Source organism: Sparus aurata, chromosome 19 (assembly GCF_900880675.1).
Source record: "Sparus aurata chromosome 19, fSpaAur1.1, whole genome shotgun sequence".
Classification (NCBI taxonomy): Eukaryota; Metazoa; Chordata; class Actinopteri; order Spariformes; family Sparidae; genus Sparus; species Sparus aurata.
This window is the reverse complement of record NC_044205.1, coordinates 7,168,372-7,192,438: the sequence shown is the minus strand read 5'-3', so window position 1 is coordinate 7,192,438 and position 24,067 is coordinate 7,168,372. Positions and strand designations below refer to the sequence as shown.

General features: G+C 40.9%; 1 protein-coding gene across 1 annotated transcript in view; it reads right to left on the bottom strand.

Annotated features, from left to right (window-relative positions):
- The window catches only part of LOC115569565 (collagen alpha-1(XXI) chain), a 68,741-nt gene extending 52,310 nt beyond the window's left edge, over positions 1–16,431 (bottom strand). Inside the window, exons 1-9 of the mRNA XM_030397545.1 lie at positions 16,394–16,431; positions 7,308–7,431; positions 6,543–6,679; positions 6,189–6,308; positions 5,217–5,333; positions 4,778–4,964; positions 3,234–3,399; positions 2,890–3,112; positions 531–704 (exon numbers count right to left, since the gene is read on the bottom strand). Of these exons, the coding sequence (XP_030253405.1) occupies positions 531–704; positions 2,890–3,112; positions 3,234–3,399; positions 4,778–4,964; positions 5,217–5,333; positions 6,189–6,308; positions 6,543–6,679; positions 7,308–7,386 (1,203 nt within the window). The 5' untranslated portion in view covers positions 7,387–7,431; positions 16,394–16,431. The remainder of the gene's footprint in view (positions 1–530; positions 705–2,889; positions 3,113–3,233; positions 3,400–4,777; positions 4,965–5,216; positions 5,334–6,188; positions 6,309–6,542; positions 6,680–7,307; positions 7,432–16,393) is intronic.
- Between the last annotated feature and the right edge of the window lie 7,636 nt (positions 16,432–24,067).

Below are 24,067 nucleotides of genomic sequence, written 5' to 3'. Positions count from 1 at the left end.
ATCATCACCGATCCCCCACCAAATTTCACCGTGGGTGCGAGACACTGTGGCTTGTCGGCCTCTCCAGGTCTCCGTCTATCCATCAGATGACCAGGTGCTGGGCAAAGCTGAAAATTGGACTCATCAGAGAAGATGACCTTACTCCAGTCCTCTGTGGTCCAATCCTTATGGTCTTTTACAAACCTCAACCTGGCTCTTCGTTGCTCTGATACTGTATCAGTATACTTGGCTGTGTACTAAGACAGTGTGCCAACAGTGATAATAACTCATATTTTCTCAATAATCATTCCTTGAACCTGCAATAAATGAATATGAGTTATTATCACTGTTTGTTCTTCATAAAGCATATCAGGATGAGGATCTGCTCATGAGATTTTCGGGCAGATGCTGGAATATTTCATCGTTGTTGTACTTTTTTTACTTTTTTGTTTTGTGAAGCAGTTTGAAATTCATCTGGTGTGTGAAACATGCTGTATGAACGAACTGTCTTTTTTTTGCTTGGGCTTCTCAGTTGCGGTGTTATTACTCACGGGCACGGTGATGTCTGTTCCCCGCCTCTTAGACAGCTGTGTCTCCCCATTGATGTAAATGGGCACCACTGGTTCCAGCATTACCTCCTGGATTGGTTGATCATCAAGGAAACTGGTGACCTGGCTTGGTCTGACCAGGAGTTTGAGCTGGTGCCACTTTCCATCGTACAGAGTCTGAGAGGAAGCACAAGTAATAATTTCATCAATACCAAAAGGTTGTATCAGTATAAAGAAACATTCAGAGAGTGCCCTAATTTGTAAGAGCATTCAGCTTTTGAATCATGAACAAAGTTAGATGTGAAATCAATTGTCAACGTGTCAAATCATTAACTCAAGCTTCCAGTCCCGTTGGCAGTCTCATGTGTGTCTGCGTTTGATCTAATAAATAGTGCGTGATCCCTAAATGCTCCACAAATGGTTTCCGATCAGGAAGGTATTAAGACCAGAACTCCTTCCTTTATCCATCACAATCTATTTTATGAAAAATCTCAAACCTCACAGAGGGGAGAAAGAGAAACAGAGCAGCTATTGTTTCGCTGGGACGGAGCCACAGACGTCCTTTCCAAATGACAAATCACAGGCTTCTACCTCGTGCCACATCAAACCAAATCAAACATGTGAAAACACAAACTGAACATAATTACAACGCTCTACTCCAGAGTATAGGTGTGTATTAAGATGGAGGGTGGTGGGTGTCTTTTGGAAAAACAACCTGGCGTGTCCAATTGGATGTATTATTACCTTGTGCTGCCATGGAAACAGAGGCATGCACTCCAAGAGCTACACATCCACCAACTAGTTTCCACAGGGGAAACACAGCGGTTGAGAGCAGGAAACATTTTCTTCGAGCCTCCGTCCATCACATTGCATCTTCGCCACTTTAGCTGTGTATTGAACTGAGCAGCGGTTGTTGTTTAAATAACTGCGGGGTCGGCACTCGGCGAGTCATCTAAGTCAGCTTCATTCACAGCAACCCATCATGAGGGGGAACCCGAGATTGGATGAGACAGAGAACTCTCCGGTAACACAGTATGTTCTTTCAGGGGCAGGAAAATAACAGTAGCGCGGCACAGTACACTCTTTATATTGACCAGTGGAAACTGTTCTGACCTTCACTTATTATTCATATACTTTACAAAAATCAGCTTTTAGGTGCTCCCTCTTGTGAAGATGTTATTTATGATGCAGGTTTAAATAGATGCATTAAATAATTCTTTCTTTAAAGCTGCATGAAGTGATTATTGACCACTAGAGGGCAGGGCGGAGAGATTTTCCATACAATGAGCCGTGTTATACTTTCTCAATTTATCAAGTTATCACTGTTTGGTTTTTGTTTAGGCTCTGGGTTGACAACAACATTTATGAATTGCTAAACCATGTGCTGTGTATTATTGGAGAAAATAACGTGGACTTCAATTGTTCTACCTGGCTTTTATCTGCTGGCTTTTTAAGACATGTTCCCCCTGACCTAATGCATAGCAACTGGGAAAAATTGCATACTAAAATAAAGACAATTAAAATCCAATTTTTTTTTATTTATTGGACAAATGCAATAAATATTGTGTTTACTAGACAATGTTAAATATGGATTTTTTATTATTTATTTATCATCTATGTTCATTTGTATCATGTTGCACTGTTTTAAGTTTTGTTGAAGAAATGTTAACAAGATTTTTGATGGAATAAATAAATAATTCTGAGTTTGTTTAGCTACAATTCGTAGTTTGAATTTCTTCTCCAAAACTACATAGTGCCCCTTTAAATACCTCTGCCTTATTTATTAAGGTTTCTAAATTTCTCTATGGGAAACATCCAACTGTGTGAGACTAACCTTTCTTTATTCCAAATAACTCAGTTGACTTCTATCTTTATAAAATGTCCTGGTTTGGTTTTACCTTTTGAATTTGTCTGACAATTTAAAGGAAGGAAAATATGAAATATTATAATAATATTTAGAATTTATTGTGAACTGTGAGTCACTCAAGATCCTGTGCAGAGGTCTGGAGGCAAAGGCAGGATAAAATGTCTTGAATTATACTGGAGAGAGCGAACATTTAAAAAAAAAAAAAGAAAAAAAAAAGCGTTTTACAGTCCGTGGAAATCAACCTATTCATGTGAGCAATTCTTTGCAATGGCCATATTCATAGGGCGCTCAGGGCTGTCCCTCTGGATTTTCATTGTCTTTTTCTTGCTGATTAATTGGGGATCTGTGAAATGCTAACAATGTGTCAGAGTCCCTTCATACGACATCATCCTTTTGAAAACAGCATTTCAGCTTCCCACCCTGAGCATGGCCGCTGTGTGAACATGGTCTCTCTGTATATGGCCAATGGACGTGAAAGTTAATCTTAATACCAACCTGAAAGCTAGCTTTAAAGATGACTCTCTGCTCCTTTTCTGTTACACTGGTGGTGGTGAAGATGACAGTTTTGTCCTTCCCACTCAGTGTCACGGCAGCCTGGATCTTCCTATCCTTAGACAGCACCCTCCAAAGGTCAAAGGTCAGCTTGCTGGAAGACCCCTTTAAACGCAGGGTGGCTACGAACACATAGGATGGAGGCAGGCCCTCTGGGAAAATCTCCCTGGTTTAAGGATGAAGTAAATAAAACTAAACATAAACAATAGTTGAGAAAGTAAATGGAAGAAATGTGAAAAGTAGCAGATTTTGAAGAACTCCATAATGCTCTTAACACAATATTCTACCTGGTATTCTCAGTGATGTCCGTGGAGGCAGTCAAAGCGAAAGCAGACTCAGAAACCAGAGAGCCAGGGATCTTCTTGGCTTTCGTATGAATTTTCATGCCCAACATCAGCTCAAAGCCTTTCTCATCACGAGATGCCACTGGGATTCGTGTTGGACACACAGACTCTAAAAAAGGAACGAGGTAATTTATTCAGAATCCGTGTAGGTCCATGTATCATTCATTATTTCAATATTCAATTGAAAAAACAAAATCTGAAAGTTAAAAAATAATTTGTCATATTCATTTTCCAATTTTTCAAATAGACATGTACCACGTGAAACACACAACAACATAAGGCAATTAAGTGCATTTTTGGTCTTTGAATTTAAAATAGTAATTCACAATTACAGAATACAATACAGGCCTTGTTTCCAGGAAATGCAAGGTGCATGTCATAAGATTAATGATGTTTCAAGTCAACAGTAACCCATAACGCACAAAACAGGCACTGGAACATGGAGGCAAACTAAATAGATGCAGCCATTTTCATTGTTATATATTATACCGCTGCTTTTTTTGCTATCACTTGTCAAAATGTTTATACTGTAGTGTTGGGTCCAAATATTTACTGACGCTTTAGCTCTGTTTTGGCCCCCATCAACCCCATGTAAAACTATCTTGCGATCTTGCTTTAGCTAACTAGAACATTTTCTACAGTTATGTAACGTTGGTTGCTAACTCCTTTGTGGGGCTCAGTGAACCACAAGTCGTTATCAGAGCTTTTTTGCAGGGCTACAAAACAAACCAAATAGAAAGCGAAAAGTGACTCATTTCTTGAGAAAAACAACTTCTGCTGATGCTGGTGAGGTTCCATTAGTAAAATGCTATCCATCAACAATGCTAATATCAACTCAGTCAGTCACAACATGAGAAAAGTAGCTATTTCAGGTGCCACTGGTTCCCAAAGTCAAAGTCCTATTAATTTTTCCCATAGAAAGTGTTATGAGACTTGCAGTTGTAGAGCTTCTCTGCATCAGATTAGCATTAAGCTCTCCTAAATTAGTTTAAAAGATTAACAATGGTGTAAGAAAACAGTTTTGTTTTTTGAACAAAGATCAATGTACATGAAAAATAAAACTGAAAAAACTTGCAGTAGAAGTAAACTACAACTCCCAAGGTGCATTTCAGCATAACGCCTCCAATCACAAACACTGCTTCAAATTCTCTGTCAGCAGCGGGCAGAATGTAAGATAATAATACTACAGAAACTCCAGCTTTCTAACATCTGCATCAAGTTTGTGTGAATTTAGCAACAAGCAACAGCTGTTCATTAGTATTGTAGTATTTAGACCAATTCACATGCCAAGCTGGAGAAATCATGATTTCTCAGAAATAACGTTGAAAAAATTGAAGTAGCGGCCATTATCTGGGAGAGTTGCATGGTTCTGTGTTTAGTAGCCTTGACATTGTTGATCAAAGAAAATATGAAATAGAAAATAGCCAGAAAATAGAGCGAACATCTGATAAACAAGCCAAAAACACAGACAAACTATGCATTCTGACCTTCACAGAGCTTTTGCTCCATGGAGTCTCTGATTCGGTCAATGGTGGTGTAGTCTTCAGCATACAGGACATAGGTAGATGATGGTCTGTTGGCGATGGACACCAGCTCTGAGGTGGTGATCTCGCTGCCAACTCCAACGGCGAATACTATAATGTCCTGCGCTCGTGCCTCCATACTGGCATCCACCTAAAGAAACAGGCAGTCTGTGGTGAAATTGAGTCTCCCATAGTTAAGAGGATTTTTATTCAGGCAAACACAGACAAAGAAAGACAAAGACAAAAATACAATACACAAAGCCAACAACTGTCTTAAACGTGTGGATAATAGTTTGGATATCTCATGGCAGATAGTGTTTCCTTGTTGAGGTTTTAAAAGTGGGGCAGCTCCTGTCATTCTTTTTCTTTTCCACATTCTTGAAGACAGCAAAGTGACATTTACCACATCATCCTGAGATTTGCCATCAGTAACCACCACAGCGATGCGGTTCTTGACCTGATTCACTCTTTGGGAGGAGGCGAACACATGGTCCACAGCAAACTTAATGGCCCTGCCAGTCTGCAAAACAGTAAGAAAAGAGTGATGAGCTGGTGAAGTGAATGAAAAACACCAAGATGCTGTGTAGGGATCTGGTGTGTTCACCAGCGTCCAGCCATTGACAACTACATCACATCAGAGTGTCCCGGCTGCAAATCACAGTATTAAACACAAAAAGGAAACAACATTAAACAGGAGACTCGGGCTCTGTCCAGTAACAGATGGGAAATTTTATTCCATCTTTTCTGTCATCTAAAATATCGTGTTTTCTGAAATGTTACATAAAAGATATGCTGTGTTTTCTGAAATGTTGTGTTTTCTGAAATGTTGTGGTTTGACTGTCAGGGCCACTGTAAGCATGCCTGTATGTTTTTTTTTTTATTTTTACCTTTTCTGTCCTTGTGGTGTTGCTTTGTGGTCATGTTGTTGCAGACGCCAACGTGGTGATCACTCACCACATTGGTAGACTCAACTACCAGCGTTGGCCTGCTCCACCTCATCAGTGTCTTTTTTTAGCATTTTGAGGACTGGAATGGGTAAAGATTTTTATAGTAGATTTTTATAGTAGAATTTAGTCTGTTTCATTCTTTCAACACTCTACTGCAGGTGCCAGGCAGGAGGTGTATTCAAATGAGGTAGCGCAAACCTATTTGTAAAACTACTTCTTTTTATGGCGCACTGTCATTGAAATAATTGTAATATATGTAAGAAAAAAAAAGAAGCTTTTGTTATTGAACACTCTCTAATCGTTGGATGCACTTGAATCTGCATGAAAAAGTAATTCATATTCTGATGATCATATATAATAAGAACACACAGAGGTGTTATATATTCTGATAACACCTGTATGCAGCTGTAGAGAAAACGCTGTCCTACCTGTGTGTTTCCCCCCAGGTAGGTGATGCCCTGTATGGCCTGGATGAGCTGTGCTCCGCCCTGGTGTTCACCCAGAGGGATTTCCAGACGTGGAGTGTCGCTGTACTGGATCACAGCCACCTACGGCAGACACAAAGACAACTTGTGCAGTTGTGGTGCATTTCTTCTGATGGTCTGTTGCTCCTGGAATGGGCCATAACAGCGTAATAATACAGCGTGTATCAAAGCTGGCAACTGTCACACATACACATTGTTGTAATAAGAATGGCCATAGACTACTAATTGCAAATGCAGATCTCAGTCACTCAGTTAATGCTTGGTACATACTGTAGAATACAACATGGTTTATGTTACCTGTGTGTAGTGGGAGCTGATGTCAAATTGGCTGGTGATGTTGATCAGCCACTGCTTGGCTGTTTCGAAGTCAGAGAAGCCAACACTCCACGAGCCGTCGACAATATAGACCAGGTCATTTACAGCTGTGCTGCAGCCTACACACACACAAACACACACAGTGATCACAGACAGCTTGAAAATACAAACTGATGAATCAGACTCAGCAGGTCAGTATCCAATGCTGCTTTCATCTGAATGTTTTATGTCGATATATCATCCCAAATTATCTCAGACTGTAACCAAAAAACCCACCTGAGTCCTGTTCTATAAAGTTTAGCAAATAATCCAGGTTTAGGTTTAGGTTTAGGTTTCCAGTCCATTCTGAGAGTGGCAGTGACTGCAAATGTGTGATGATGGAGGAAGGAGACATGACGTTTATCATCAGCTAATATCATCTTTATTAAATATATTCAATAGAAAGTAGTAGCATGTATAAACCAAAACAAGGTGGCTGTTGGTGTTGGCCCCTACATTGTATTGATGAAGCTCAGGTTATAACTCAAAAGCTGCTTGGAATGACCTTAATGGAACGGCTCTAACGCCGACTGATTTTTTTGGGTTGATTCGAGTCAGTTGTCGGGCTTAAATTTCCACTTTGCTTCGCTCGCTTTATGGAACAGGCCCCTTGGTCAAAAGAGCGACTTATGGTTTTGAAACGTTTCTACTTGCTTGAGTTTTAACCACGACAGACTTTGTTGAGCGCTGTATTGTTGTCACCCCTACCTGCTCGGACATCTTCCTCGTCTGCAGCCTCCAATGGGGTCAGTAGCACCATTGCACTCCATAAAGACCACAGCAACATGGCTTCGTCCAAGAGAGTGGTCGACCTCAGCACAGTCCAACCTGGCTGAATTAGTGTCGAAAAAAACAAGGACATCAACAATGATAGCAATTGTTTTCTGTGACTTCCTGAACTTTTCTCAACTACCTAGATCAAGCCAAAATTTAGATTTTTTTTAAAATATTTCTTTACATAATGGTCAGAAATGTATTACATCTGCTGGGGATATTCATGACATCCAGATGATGATTCCCCAAAGATTGTGGTAACACCCCTGACCTTTTGGGTAGCACTACCTTCATCAAAATACTTCTCATTCACTCGTACAGAAAACAAATATTACAATATAATCTGCAGATTGCCACAAGATAGACAATACAATAAAATGCAATACACTCAAGTTCCCAATAGGCTGAAGCAGGGCTCCAGACCAATTATTTTCACTGCATGGCAGCCACCGCCATCAGTGTATGAATGGGGTTCACGTTTATCTTGCAAAGAAGAGAGACCACGACTGAGCCCAGCTTGGAACTGCCTAGTGCTGTGCTTTTTGAGGACAAACTTCCTGAAAACTTATCACAATTCTGTTGTACAAGGTACAAGGTAAATACAAGGGTTAAAAAATAAAACTATATTTGAGTCATTTCTGCTACTTATATTTTAGGAAATGGAGTGTCAATGATGAATGTCTGGATGCTGTCTATTGCTTCTCTGTAAAAGTTGAACAGCGTCTTGCTCTGGAGTTTAGCCTTGCTCAGTTTGCATGGAAAGTGAAGCCTTTTCTGTGCTTTTATGACCAGTGTGGTGATGTATGATGACCAAGATAGATTCTCAGTGACGTTAATTCCCATGAACCTATAATTGTTCACCTTCTCCACCTCAGCTCCACTGATGTAGACAGCGGTGTGTGTCTTTGCCTCCTTCCTTCTAAAATCAACAATCAGTTCCTTGGTTTTGCTGACGTTGAGCAGTAGATTGTTCTCCGTGCACCACTCTGTAAGACTGTAGATTTCTGAACTCTCATCGTTGTTTATTATACGGCAGATGACGGTGGTGTCACCTGCAAACTCAAAGGCACAATGTGAAAGAACTGGCTAGTTGTCGAATTTGTACAAATGGGGGTTAGCATATCACTCAGCTGTTAGCAGCTGTTTGCTAGTTGGACTTTTACACCACCAGCAATGGAGCTTTTAAGTTTCCAAGCGCACAGCCCTGGGGGGCTCAGGTGTTGAGCAGGAACGTAGAGGAGCTGTGATTGCCAATTCAAACTCCGTTAGGTCTGCTTGTGAGGAAGTCCAATATCCAGTTGCAGAGTGTTGTAATGTTATGCTGAACTGAAGTCAACAATTATGTAGCTCTTCTTGTTCTCCAGGTATGTGAAGACTGAGTGGAGGGCAGTGGATATGGCATCCTCTTTGGATCTGTTTATTCTGAAAGCGTACAGGTGAGGGTCCAGACCAGCGTGGACGTTGTCTTCCAGGTATATTAGTATCTTCATCAGGATGGGGGTGAGAGCCACAGGGCGGTAGTCACTGAGACTAGATACAGCAGACTGTTAAGTTACAGGAACGCTACAGGACGAAGCAGTTTTGTGTGAGAGTCAGACGTCAGTTAAACATCAACCAGTTGGTTGGCACATTGTTTTAGTACACTGCCTTCGCTGTATACTAATATATATATATATACATATATATACATATATATATATATGTATAGATAGATAGATAGATAGATAGACAGATAGATAGATAGATAGATAGATAGATAGATAGATAGATAGATATCAAAGCCCTGAGATTCCACCGTAGTACGTTCAATCTCAAATAAAACTTGCTGGCCAAACACACAGAGAGCGCTCCTCCCCCTCACCAAAGGCAGACCACGCTGTATAGTTTGCAATGGAGACACCTGGACAACTCTACATGCGACAAACTTCTAACAGCGATAGCTAAATGGGTGGCTTTAGCTGTGTGTGTTTGTGTGTGTGTGTGTGTGTGTGTGTGTGTGTGGTCCTTGTGCCAAACTGTAGTCACTGGAGAAGAACATGAGTACTATATATGCGTAAATAGCAGCATTTTCCCAAAATACTACTGGTTCTGCGGTGTTGGCATTTCAGAACTGATGCCTGCAGTGTGCTATAGGAGCATGAAATGAAGCACATCAAATGAGGTACGTCAATTATCGCTGTGTGTTTAGAGTTTATAGCCTGTTTCCACCCCTGAAAACTGTTCAGAAGCCCCAGGAAACATTCTCGTTACTCAGGAAGCTTTCATACATTCTGACTAACAAAAGAGTCAAAATTCAGATCATTGGAGTTATCAGTGCGCAAAGTTTCTGGGTGGACAATCACAGATGAATTTTTGTGAGTGAGTGGACACTCTTGCTAAGGTCTATGTTGTTTGAGAACTGTAAGAACCACTGAGTGAAGAACAGACAGATCTGTATTAGCTCATGAGTTACATGCTTAAGCTGAAGTATATATGTATGAATCAGTCAGCCCTTTTGATTTTAAATCTGCATGTCTCCTTTGCAGCTTCCATTTAGATTTGACACTTTGTTGTTTTCTCTTCATGTGTAAAAGTTGCATCAAAATGATCTAATGTGTTACTTCAGATGGCGGGATGCAAACAGGAACCACAAATGAGACATGTTATTCCTTGTTTTGACTTGTTCTACAGTTCCTGGAAGTATTTGGAAGTGAAAGAGCTAAGAGTCTTCTTCTGGTTGACATTTCAAATCTGTCACACCTGTTTGCTTAAAACACACTTAGTGTTCAGTTTCAACTTATCACCTTTCGGAGCAAACTGCTCCAAACAGTGAAAAACTAATATTCAAGCTTGTCTTCAGGAAAAAAAGTCTTGAGGCTTTATATTGTGTACACACACACACACATACACACACATCATGATACACACCCATTCTGATACCGGTGCTTCTAAATTGGAAGGACTCTTACCCTAAGTCCACATAAAGGTCCAATAAATACATTGTGTTGTAATGTTGATAAATAGCTTTAGAATGACTTGTGACCTCCTTGTGAAATCACATCTCTCTGTTCTTCCGTCCTCCCCCGCTCCCTGTGTAAAGCTTTATTGAGACTTTTCATGTTGTGCCATTCGACATATGGTCTTGTTGTGTGTTTTCTGTGGAGCTCTGCCTGTGTTCGCTTTGCAGCGCAAACATGGTTCCACCGACCACAAGGCTGGGCCGGAGAAAATAACAACGTGAGCACTATGCTGGGATGGGAAAACAGAAATATAAACATGGCAGAGCGGGCTGCAGAGTGCTGGCAGATGCTTTAAAGACAGGGGAGGATCAGTCAGCTGAAGAGAGTGCAGCTACCACAACCTTTCTTTTACAAAGTCTCCTCCCAGCTCCCGTAACTCTCTTTTTTCTCTCTCTTTCTCTTGTTTGACTCGCTGTTATGGAATCCTTTTACACCAAGGTACTTCCAGTTGTGACTGTCAAGGTTTTTTTTTCTCCCCACTTGATGAACAGTATAAAATACAAATTGAAATGCGCAAAGACTACCTGAAATGTCTTGAAAAGATCAAATAAATAAAAGTGGTAAAACTTAATCTGTTCAAGAGTTTCCTGCTTTCAGAAAATACCTTAAACACTGCCAGTATTATGTAAGTGACATAGCTTATAGCTAGGGGTGTAACAGTACAAACAACATTAATAAATGTACTTACAGGGTCCCGTAATCCACTCAACATGCACATGTGTACGCAGCAAGAATTACATGTTGACAACATGTGTAACAAGTGGGCCATGGGCTGGAAATGGCCAAACTCTACGCGTCCATAGAGGGCTAAATGTGGACTGTGTGCACTGTTGAGTGTCACATTTTTGGCCTCGACAGGACATCACGTGGGGAAAGTGATTTCTTTTGATAGGCTTTAAAGTGGGCCACAGCAAAACGTGACCAGTGAACTTTTTGTAAAGACAGGCGGATAAATTCAGGTTACTGAATTAGTTACAGTTTCATCAAGCCATACACTCGATAAGATGTGTGATGAGATAAACTGCAATAGAGATCCAGACGGGTTCCCACGGGTTTCTCTACAATAGCGTCTTCTTACAGCTTGAACAGTGGGTGTGAATATTGACATGATTTAGATCGACTGGTCCGAGCTTCCCCTTTGAATTGATTTTTTTTATTTTTTTTAAACGCCCTAAGATGCTGGTCATGTTTGCCAAGACTATGCTTACTGCTTTCTGCAAACGCTATTAAGCTGAAGATGCCAACCATATTATCATCACTGTCTTGTTGCTGCTGCTTACATTCAACCAGATGCAAATCTTTAAAATGCATTACAGAATTATTTCCTGGCCGAGTTTATGTTTTTAGTTTTATGTATATTTGAACCAACAGTTCTTGTGTTAATGTGATGTTTTATGTTTGGGTAGCATGAAGGAACGACTCACTCTTGTTTTGTTATGCAATATTTAATGGATAAAAGAGCTCTAGTGTGAACAGAGCCTCATCAGGAGTAGGTCAGGGCGGATGGACGGGTGGACAAAGTGTGTGACTTTGACATGCAAGGTCACCGTTCACTTTACAGTCGACGCTGGTGTCTTTTAACCATGACCACAATCTTTTCCTAACCCAGTCCAAGTACTTTTGGTGCATAAAACAAACCAAACCTTAAACATAGTGGTGGCAGATGAGGAAACATTCACGGATGGTATTTGGAAGGAACTGACAAACTGTGTTGTTCCGCCAATAGAGATGTTATGAGTTGTTTTTTTTAGAGGCAATGATACATTATGTATTTTGTTGTTTGGCACAGAGGACTTCAGAGCTCTACAGACAGCGCTCTAGTTTGCAGCAGCTTGAGAAAGAGATGGTGCAGAATGTGTTTGTAAATGCTCCATTCAACCTGAGTGGTAAGAGCAGAAATTTGAAAAATGCAGCAACATGTGACAGAAATAGACATAGTAAATACAACTCGAAGTACATGAAGCATTGACTGGAGAAACAAAATCAGAGCAGAGCAGCAGACATGAATATCAGATCTGTCTGGAGCGATGAGGAGTGGGTAATATCGCATCAAACAAACAGAACTGTAATATTTAAATGAAGCTTTTCACGGGGTGACAGTTTTAATTGTTTGGGGTTTAACTGGCCTCAGTTTTAATTATTGTTGCTTTCCAGTCAAATCCACTCATCTCCAAAATGTCTATTTTTCATGAGCTAAGAGGAAACAGCCATGCACATTTCAGGTGATTCAGTGACTTTGTAAATGGTTTGTACGGCTGAATAAACAGGAGAACTGTCTCGCTCAGTTTTATCAAAAACATTTAAACACCAAGTTTGGAGTCACATGATTTTGACTGGACAGAAACGTTACACTATTTATTTGCATTGTCGTCTGCAATGAATTATGTGGTGATCCAGATCTGGTAGCCAGAACATGGGTGTCCAGTTCTGGGCCACAATAGGGCCGGCTTTAGTCATACAGTTGGCTGAGCCCAGGCCTGTGTCACGGGCACCTGTGCTTTTAATACAAGATCTAGATTCCCTGTGGACCCTTATTCATTGCTGTATGTGGACTGAGCGTGGCTGTGTGGCCCACCACTGGGCCAGAATAACTTTGCTATTCGGGAGGTTGTCTCCAGCTTTATGCCAGCTCAGGGCATACTCTAAGTTTTGTGGATGTTACGCATGAAACCTGCCTGGGCCAATACAGGTATCTTTAGGTTCTGGATGAAAAACAGGAAAACAAGATTTGTACCCAATAAATAAATGTGTGAGCTACAACTCGGCTGAAACTAGTGTACAAGAACAAGTATCATCTGAGTAAATGTGTTAATATCTGTACTCATGATAAGGAAGAAAAACCAAGGGAGGAAAGAAAGCCCTCAGTGGTAGAATCACTGTGGTTAACCATTGGAGTTTTATAAATAACCTCACTCTGTAAATAGTTTTCTCACTCTTATGAACCTCAATTCTAAGGCTATTTTGTAAATAGTTTTCTAATATAAGCATAAATCAATCCATATGAATTTCACGCTTAAATTAGCAACTTTGTTTCCAGTTTTTCCCCATTTTAAGCTCCATCCATGCCGAGTACAGATACGGATGCAAATGATTTAATTGGTTGACACCATGGTTGACACTGGACCGTGATGCAAGATGTAAACACCATTCACAGATGTCCCCAGTTTATGATTTGGATTTCCATTGATATCCAGCTCAAACCTCATGACTCTGAGGCTGCTATTAATATCACTGAGACAACAAGCCACTGTAGGATGTTTGAAATGTTTCACCTTTTCTAAAAGTGTCTCGACCAGGATCCTCAAACATACACTGATTTTTTTTTTCCCCTTCCTTAGATCCATCTATACATCCTTCCTCAGTGCCACACTCTTTCATGTTAAAACATGTTAGTCATTACATACACACAGCATGGATAGGTGGGCAGTGAACCTGAATTCCTCCAAACCTCACTCTACATTTGGCGAACCAGAAGTGCAGTATACCAACCACATCAACGGCCTCCACTGGCTTCAGCCTCACAGAACATTCCTTGTGCGCAGATGTTCTTGGGATTGCTCAGCGCCTTTGGTTGGTTTACGAAACAGAGCCGACTTCAGGGAGCAATCTCTTTACTGCCATGTATTTATAATAAGATCCACTACTACGACTGATGGCTGGGATTATTATTTGCTCATTACAATATTTATGAGATGTGAGGTCAAGCAGGATATTGTTTGTCAGTGTGGTTAAGTACGCTACTGGTGTGAAATTTAATTAAATGCCTTCTTTAAAAGACTGGTGTTTTTGTATGTAGACAGTTGACTGTAATGTACAGATGCTTTACATACCTACTGATCATTTTCCAAAGCACGTGTTGTGTTTTATGTTACGTTTTAAATGTTGTTTCACAACTTTGTAGCCATTACTTTCAGTTCAATCCTCTGTAGTATGAAAATCAATTTGCAGTGACTATCCATTACAAGGTTTCTGTTGCCATGCAGTGTTTTCATTATCATTGTACAGTTGTGCAGTTAAACGGTGCAGACTGATTCACAAGGCTCCCAGTTTCTTCAAATGCACTGCAAATATACCTAAAAAAAAAGACACAGCGTTCTCTGTGATCAACTTTTGGACGGATTTGAAGTATAATGCATTTAATGCTTTGGATGATGCTTGTCTTTCCTTCAACTGTAGAAAATGAAAACATACTGAAAAATACTGTGTGACATCACTAGAAATCTTAACCAAAAATACAAAAAAAAGAGAGAAATTGGTAAAGAAAGTTGAAATGTCGCGAATGACAGTTTATGCTTCGCTGAGGTGGAAAAGTCGGGGTATCAATAACAACATATGTGACCAGTTGCGATGGAGACAGATTTGGTGAATAAATCATAATGTACATGAATCAAATGATTTAACATGACTCATGACTAAAGAGGCTGGAACATCAGATGTGTTTGGAGTGACTTGGAGAGTGTAAACTGCTGTACGTTAGCTGGTGGTGGTGCACGCTTTCTTCTGCATGTTATCATGGTTCTGCATGGGTGTAGTTTGTAGAAAGAGCCTGGGTCTGTTGTCATCAGCTCCCAAAACAGCATATCATCAATCCTAAAACAACATGACTGTTGCAGCATAACAGTGAAACATGTACCGGACCTCTGTTGTATGGTCGCAGTTCTGTTGAGTTCGGACAGGAAAAGTATATGATACGTATACTTTGGTTAGGATCAGGAAAACTCACTACAACACTTCTGTAACTTCCCTTACAAATGTGCCTACATTATCTAGGTAACTCACAGTACGTCACGTGCCTGACATAACCTCACTATATTATAAGAATGTATGTCTGGTTTCACACTGGTCAGTAACAACAGTCTCCTGAAAGCAGGCCTGTGCTTGTTTAACCCGACCACCCAGCTCTGACCTCATAATATATATATATATATATATATATATATATATATAGATATATATATATATTTTTGCTTTGACAACTACAAGCCAAGTGCCATTATATTCAGCCAAAGGGAGACATCTCTATAGGTGATACATCTACAACTCTGCAACTTGCACCAATATAATCTAAATGATTAAATAGCACTAGGGGTGAGGAAGAAAATATATGTTTTTTTAAGTTTGCTAACATCAGCTGACATTAGCCTGCATAAGCTAGGCTCATACCAGCACACGAAAGGCTGTGTCTGCACTGAGTAAGAGTAGATATTTTGCTTAGGAATTAAGTTAAGCTGAAAATTCAGACCTTTTTTTTATAAACCTTTTTAAAAGGCATGAATAACTCCTATCTGAAGCGGAAAAATCTACAGTGAGCCAAGTGTTTTAGCTGTCATGTACAAGCTCTTGATTACAGATAATTGGATGACTTCCTCCAAAGCTTCTACTTTTTTGACATTTACCGTTGAATTGATCTTGAACCAACATTTCCGCCTTGACTATCTTGAACACCAGCCCACATACCTTCTCCAACATTTCCAGTTCATTCAGGAGTTGAGCATACAATAATTAGGATGGAAGACCAAGTTATTTCAGGCTACAGGCTTAGCTAACAGCATAACTCAGAGAGAGGCTGGTGCGCTGCGTTGCGCTGTGCTGAGGCAGAAGACCTCTGTGACCCATAATCACAGAGGTGCATGTATGCAGTTATACTGTATATTTAGCTTGTCTTCTCATTGTCCTGATGGCTGGTCACTTCTGGCCAAACCAAACTCATTCCTTGGTAACATCAAGTTTGGAAAAGACGACTAAAAAACAGCAATGATACATGAATGCAAAAATACCATATGTACAGCTACAGATTAAGTGGTAAATGAAGTAACAACAACCACCTAACTAACAAACAACCACCAGCAAGAACAGAGATCAGTTATGTTCTCTTCAAAAGAACAAATTAATGCTTTTCTTACACTATCTGCGCCACTTTGAAATGGATGAGCATGATCTCAAAATGATCACAAAATGTGATCTGAGCCCCCCCCATCACATAACAGCTCGTGCAGTATAGAAGTGATGACAGGGCCTTACCTTTCTCTTTCAGCTGCAGGCGGACAGTGATGAATGCCACTTTGCAAGGAGAAAGTGAAGAGAGTGAAGCCCTGACTTGTGACAGTCCTCCCACTGGTTGGCAGAGGGAGTGGTGGGAGTGTCAGGGCAGCCTTCATAAATCGTGGCCAGCTTTACCACAGAATGTGACACTACAGAGACCAATGTGGATCCAAAGAGGATTTACACACATACGCACATCCGAAGTGTGGACTCACCACAGCGTGAAAAGGCATTGGTGTTTGATCGTAAGTGTTAATCATATTGAATCCCTGTTACCATCTGCCATTACAAAATGTACAGTTAAGCGAGTTTAGAAGATTTTCAGGCACTTTATGGTTTGTAATGGGACAGCAGTAGGCTAGGATAGTACACAGGCTCATGATATGTCACCAGCAGCATGCTCTTATTTTGTAATGATGAGATTGCGTGTGGATAGCCATGATCAGTAGCCATACCATAAACTGGAGCAGGGCTGTGGTTTAACAGCCAGCATGTTTTTACTGCAGCTGCGCAGGAGTTTAATTAAATTACAGGTTTCAGAATCCCTTTGTGGGAAGAGATGAAATAGCATCTGTGGCTCGTGTGGCCCTCTGTGATACCATGTGTAAGTAATGAATCAGTCTCAAGGGTAATTATAAAAGGCCCAAATATACATATTTGATTTGCATTTATGACATTTGTGACTAAATGACAAGTCTATATCAAAATGTTATGATGGAAGAAGTGTTTTCACATTCTATTCTACGTTAAAGAGTAACTCAACTGATTTTTACTATTAATACGACTGTACAGCCTCCAGAAGAAATTGCATGTATTCTGATAAATTGCCACCAGTTTTGCCTGCAAGTGGCTAAGTTGCATTGTGGGTAATGTACGCACCAGGATTTGAAAAGCAGACAGCTGTTCTATCATACACTTCTAAAACACTGTTGTACTCATCACGGACAGTATAAAAACAAATGGAAAAAATCGATACAGCAGAACAGAGACATCGACTTCTCTTCTTTTTCAAAACCTGGCACCTAACTTACCCACAATGCAACTGTGGGTGGCATCACTGTAGGCAATTTATCAGATTACATCCAACTTCCTCTGGATCCACAAACAACTTGATACTACTTTTTTACATATACAGTAGTACTCCTAAGACCTGTAACACACACTATAATGTGTAAAATTGGTGGTTACCCTTTAACATACAGTATCCTGTAAGTAACAGATTTGTAGTTGACTTTCTGTTTTGCTGTAGTTGAAAGATTAAAAAAGGATATACGGTATGTATGTGTGTATATACACACATACACACTCACTTATTCCATATTTTATTTCAAATTCCATGAAAGGACTCAAATAGATCCTTACAAGTATTGTGTATGTACCCAAACACATGGGATATATTGTATTGCTCTGTGCCATAGAGCTCCAGTGTTGTCCAGAAATGATTGTGAAATAACCAAAAGAATTCCGCACATTTTGCTCAACTTGGTGAGAGTCTGAGGGCAGAAACTTTTTAAGAGTCATGATCCAATGTACCCCTAATGCACCCTTCCATAAGAGTTTAGAGCAGGGGTCTCCAATACTTTCAGACCAAGGACCAATTACTGACAGACACAGAGCAAGGAGCACTTACCACATGCAAAAATCTGCTGCATATTAACCTGGGCCTACAATAACAATTAGGGCACCCTAAAGACACATATGTAAACAAGTAAGCAGCGCATTGAATCATGGCTAATGTCAGGCACATAAGATCATTTGGTGGCCCCCTAAAGTGATTCTAACAACTATTAAAAACACATCAATGAGTCCCCCCGCTGACTGAGGTGACATGTTCCTTCATCACCATGAACTTTGACTCAACCCCATATACGCCATCCTGCTGCTGTATGTGTATTAATCCTCCATGTCTTTGAGTAATATTGATTAGAAAACTGTATGCATTTGTGACCCATTTCACTCCCCTTGGGCCTTTATAGCCTAAGAAAAACATCAATAGACAACTCTGTTAACAAATGTACCTGAGTCCAAAAGGGCTACCGAATGTGATGTTAGGTGTGCTTTTTCTGCTGATATTAGCCGCTGAATATGAAATCTTCTGGAAGCCTTGCTCACTTCATCCAATCAGGACAGAGAACTCAATAGAGAGGCGGTCCTGACACAAAGAGAGCAGGATCTTCCAGCCATGGTGGAGCAGGGAAAACTACCAATTCCAGCGCTCATGGTGACAGCTTATACTACCAAATATGCAGAGCGAAGAAAAATCCTTGAAGAAAAGAAAGAGGCAGAGAGAGCTGCCTTGAAAAAAAAAGAAAGGAGTCGTGCCAGCGTGGTGACGTAGAGAGGAGGGAGGGGATTGCTACCTGCAGAATGGACAGGGAGTCGGCCATGCTGACAGCAGCTTCAATCTGTAACTAGACTAACGAGGAACTAGACTGTCAAAATTATACCATGGAGTGAAAAGAAGAGTAATTACTCACAACTGTAGTGGAGGACAAGTGAGGAAAAAGAAAACAGGTGTAGCACACTTATGTCAAATGTGTACTTAAATGAAGTATGTGTGTGAATGTACAGTACTCATTACATTCCACTACTGTCAAGAACCACCATCAGGTTACATCAGTGGGAGAAGAGGTAACTTCCTGAACCTAACCCTTTACATACATACAGTGGGGCAAAAAAGTATTTAGTCAGCCACCAATTGTGCAAGTTCTCCCACTTAAAAAGATGAGAGGCCTGTAATTGTCATCATAGGTACACTTCAACTATGAGAGACAAAATGAGAAAAAAAAAAAATCCACAAAATCACATTGTCTGATTTTTAAAGAATTTACTTGCAAATTATGGTGGAAATAAGTATTTGGTCAATAACAAAAGTTCATCTCAATACTTTGTTATATACCCTTTGTTGGCAATGACAGAGGTCAAACGTTTTCTGTAAGTCTTCACAAGGTTTTCACACACTGTTGCTGGTATTTTGGCCCATTCCTCCATGCAGATCTCCTCAGTGATGTTTTGGGGCTGGTGCTGGGCAACACGGACTTTCAACTCCCTCCAAAGATTTTCTATGGGGTTGAGATCTGGAGACTGGCTAGGCCACTCCAGGATCTTGAAATGCTTCTTACGAAGCCACTCCTTCATTGCCCGGGCGGTGTGTTTGGGGTCATTGTCATGCTGAAAGACCCAGCCACGTTTCATCTTCAATGCCCTTACTGATGGAAGGAGGTTTTCACTCAAAATCTCATGATACATGGCCCCATTCATTCTTTCCTTTACATGGATCAGTCGTCCTGGTCCCTTTGCAGAAAAACAGCCCCAAAGCATGATGTTTCCACCCCCATGCTTCACGGTGTTCTTTGGATGCAACTCAGCATTCTTTCTCCTCCAAACACGACAAGTTGAGTTTTTACCAAAAAGTTCTATTTTGGTTTCATCTGACCATTTGACATTCTCCCAATCCTCTCCTGGATCATCCAAATGCTCTCTAGCAAACTTCAGACGGGCCTGGACATGTACTGGCTTAAGCAGGGGGACACGTCTGGCACTGCAGAATTTGAGTCCCTGGCGGCGTAGTGTGTTACTGATGGTAGCCTTTGTTACTTTGGTCCAAGCTCTCTGCAGGTCATTCACTAGGTCCCCCCGTGTGGTTCTGGGATTTTTGCTCACCGTTCTTGTGATCATTTTGACCCCACGGGGTGAGATCTTGTGTGGAGCCCCAGATCGAGGGAGATTATCAGTGGTCTTGTATGTCTTCCATTTTCTAATAATTGCTCCCACAGTTGATTTCTTCACACCAAGCTGCTTACCTATTGCAGATTCAGTCTCCCCAGTTTCTAGTGTCCTTTGACAGCTCTTTGGTCTTGGCCATAGTGGAGTTTGGAGTGTGACTGTTTGAGGTTGTGGACAGGTGTCTTTTATACTGATAACGAGTTCAAACAGGTGCCATTAATACAGGTAACGAGTGGAGGCCAGAGGAGCCTCTTAAAGAAGTTACAGGTCTGTGAGAGCCAGAAATCTTGCTTGTTTGTAGGTGACCAAATACTTATTTTACCGAGGAATTTACCAATTAATTCATTAAAAATCCTACAATGTGATTTCCTGGATTCTTTCCCCCCATTCTGTCTCTCATAGTTGAAGTGTACGTATGATGGAAATTACAGGCCTCTCTCATCTTTTTAAGTGGAAGAACTTGCACAATTGGTGGCTGACAAAATACTTTTTTGCCCCACTGTACATACATACATACATACATACATACATACATACATACATAACAGTGAACTGCCATTGCCCCCTGTTGGAGCAGCACAGTGAAGATCACTGTGACTCTCCTCCCTCAGTACTTGGCTTGGATATGTTTTTGTTGTTGCCAAGGCCTTTGAGAGCACAGAAAATAAATAAGCGAAAATATACGACTGAAAAACAAAAACATGTCCAAATATGTGCTCTTACTTCCTCTTCACCGAGACCACATGAGGCTGGAAGGAAGACAGAGCGCAGAGGACTGTGTTAGCTTCGAACACTGTGTTTATTGCAGAGGAAGTCCAAGGGAAGTGTCAATTCAGTTCAGTGTGGGATGCGGGGTCCCCTTTTCATGCATTAAGTCATCTGAAATAGACTCTATAGTTCTGCTGAGTGTACGTCCTGCATGTGTGAAAGGCTTGTTCTGAATGTAGGTGGAGTAATTGTCCAGTACTTAAAGCAGGGCCCGTCAGAGGACTATTCACATTTGTTCCTGACTGTATAAATCCAGAGAAAATGATGTACAACCAGTATTTTTTAACTCTACGCTCTCATTCACTGTTCTTCTGCAATGGATTTGAGAACGGATAATAAAACCATTCCATGACATGGACAAATTAAACATTTAAACTTTGGCACGGACAGTGAGAAAGGCTGCTCCTTTCAGCTTTTACTGTACGGCCTTTAGACAGAGTCATTAAAACTAATGAAAACCAGACGCAAATTATGACTATGAGCCTTCAGCCTATAAATCTGACCTCACTTTGTTGTCAGCTCTATATGTCACACAGGGTCATGCTCAGTGGGAGTCCCTGGTTGTATTATCCTTATAAATCTGATCTCATGTGTCTTGGGGAGCTGCAGGTCATGTGCTCCGCAGAAAGGAGGCGGCTGTTTGACTCTTTTGATCCAAACTAAGAAAACACTCCATCAGACAGTTTCACTGAGAAACACAGATGAAGTAAAGCTGCACCAAGCAGCCACATTAACACAGTCTGGTTTCCCTTTCTGTGTAACTGTCAGGTTTGGTCTCCAGAGGGCAGTGTTGCCTAAGTGAAAGTGAGTAAAAAACCTCATAAAATATGCAAGAATGTAGACATACTTCTATAATAGAGAAAGAAATAGAGATAAATAGAGAGAGATAAATAGAGATGAATATAGAGAATTTTGAGTTTTAACAATACCTTATTAAGAATTCAATATATTCCAAAACCACGATAAAAAAAATCAACATGGTCAATAAATACAGTTTCACAGAATCCAAATCATCTCAGTACACGTCCAAAGAACAGCTTGTCGTCAACAACACAGCAGAGCACATGTTTATAACACCACACACTGGAGAACTCTTCCAGATCTTTCATCATTCTATAATAATTAAAATCTATTTTCAAACGGGCTTTCGGCATTTTCACAAACACGAAAACAGCGTTATCATCCACAGCTGTCTCTATTCTGTTCCTTCTGCTCAGTTACACGGCCATAAGGGGTCCCACAGACTACTGGTCCTTAGAGCAGCCAGTACACTGAGCTGTGGTGTCCCAGCAACTTCTGCTTTAACCTTAAACAGTCCACGATAGAAAACAGGTCATTCCTTTATGTTCGGCTGCTTTAAATCCATTAGAAACAAAGAACTGTTGAGTCCAAGTCCACCTGACCTATTTAAAATGGTGTAAGCCAGCAGCCTCCACACTAAATTAGCAGGACCACACAGAAACCTCTGTAAGATCATCTAAAAACACTGAAACTAAATATTACGCTAAAACCACCATTTATTTTCAGGATGCTCTGAACGTCACAATATAAAACCTTGAACTTATCAATAAAACCAGGACTAAAACCAAAGGTACTCAGAATAAAGGTACTCTATCTGACCTGCTGTCCTCTGTACAGTAAGCCATAAATATTCATGCTCAACACGATCAAAAGCTTTTTCTTGATCGATTGATATGATGCCAGCTTTGAGGCCAGCTTGAAGAACAGCTGACTGATCTCTAAAACGTCACAAATTATAATGATATTATCAGATATCATCCTGCCTGGGACACAGTAGGTCTGATCACACTGAATCACTTGTTCGCCTACTCTGCTCAGCCTGGTCGCCAACACCTTGGAAAGGAGCTTATAGTCGGAGCAGAGCAGCGACACAGGCCTCCAGTTGTTAATGAGCTGCAGGTCACCTTTCTTAGGCAGTGAGGTCAGGACCGCCCTCCAGCTCAGCAGCAGACACACTCCAGTGAGACTGTCACTCAGTACTGAAAGCAGATTCCCCCCCCCCTCGCTGACCAGAAAGGCTTAGAAAAGTCAACAGGTAGACCATCTATTCCTGGAGCTTTCCCACTCTGCATACTCTGCAGAGCAGCGTAGAGCTCATCAGAGGAGAGAGCTGCTGCTCAGCCTGAGGAAGACCAGTGTAGAAGCTGTGAGACGCTGCCTGCTCCTCTCTGAGCCGGTGGCCTCAGCTGGGTCTCGGAGTTCCTCCGCTTCAGACTCCAGAGCTTTTACTGAACTTATCAGGGTCATTGTGACATTCTGAGTGTACTGCTGACAGAGTTGCCTAATTTGGACTTTGGCAAAATCCCACTGTTAAAGACACAAACTCAGATTTCATACTAATAATTTTTCTCAAAAAAGACAAAAGTTTCTTTGAAGTTTGTATCCTCCAGTAAGGCAGTGTTGAAATGCCAAGAGGCCTTGTTGGGTTTTATATATGTTATAAAGACAGAAGCTGTCACAAGTGAGTGATCAGAGAAGCCAACAGGGCTGATAACACAACTTTTAAATGCATTCAAATGATATTACCTGGCCACAGACAGTGAGTTATGTTCTGCGTGTGTCCAGGTGTATTGTCTCTGTCTGTTATGAAAGCCTCTCCACACATCACACAACTCCTGAGCCTCCATGAGGTGAAGCAGACGAGTGTGAGAGGCAGCGTGAGGCTCTGCATGGTTCCTGTCTGACCTGCTGTCCTCAGTACAGTTAAAACCTCCACCTATAAATACATATTCCTCATTATCACATTTCTCAATCACTTCATTCAAAACATCTAGAAACACTACCCTCTCCACTCCCACAGCCGGAGCATAAATATTACTAAACACCATCTTTACATTTTCACACACTGCTATTACTTTCAACAGACGGCCTTTAATAACTTCTTCAGATTCTACAGACTGAGGAAGAACGTTTCTGGGAAAAAAAATTGCAACCCCACAACCGTTACTGGTTTTGTGACTTAAGAAGGTTTCACCGGTCCACTCTGTCCTCCAGTCAGTCTCGTTATCAGGAGTACTGTGTGTCTCTTGTACCAAAATAACATCCAGCTTTTTGAGAGAACACAGTTTGAAAAGAGTCACCCTTTTCCCCATCATCCCTTGCTCCATTTATATTCAAGCTGCCTATTGTTATGTCTCC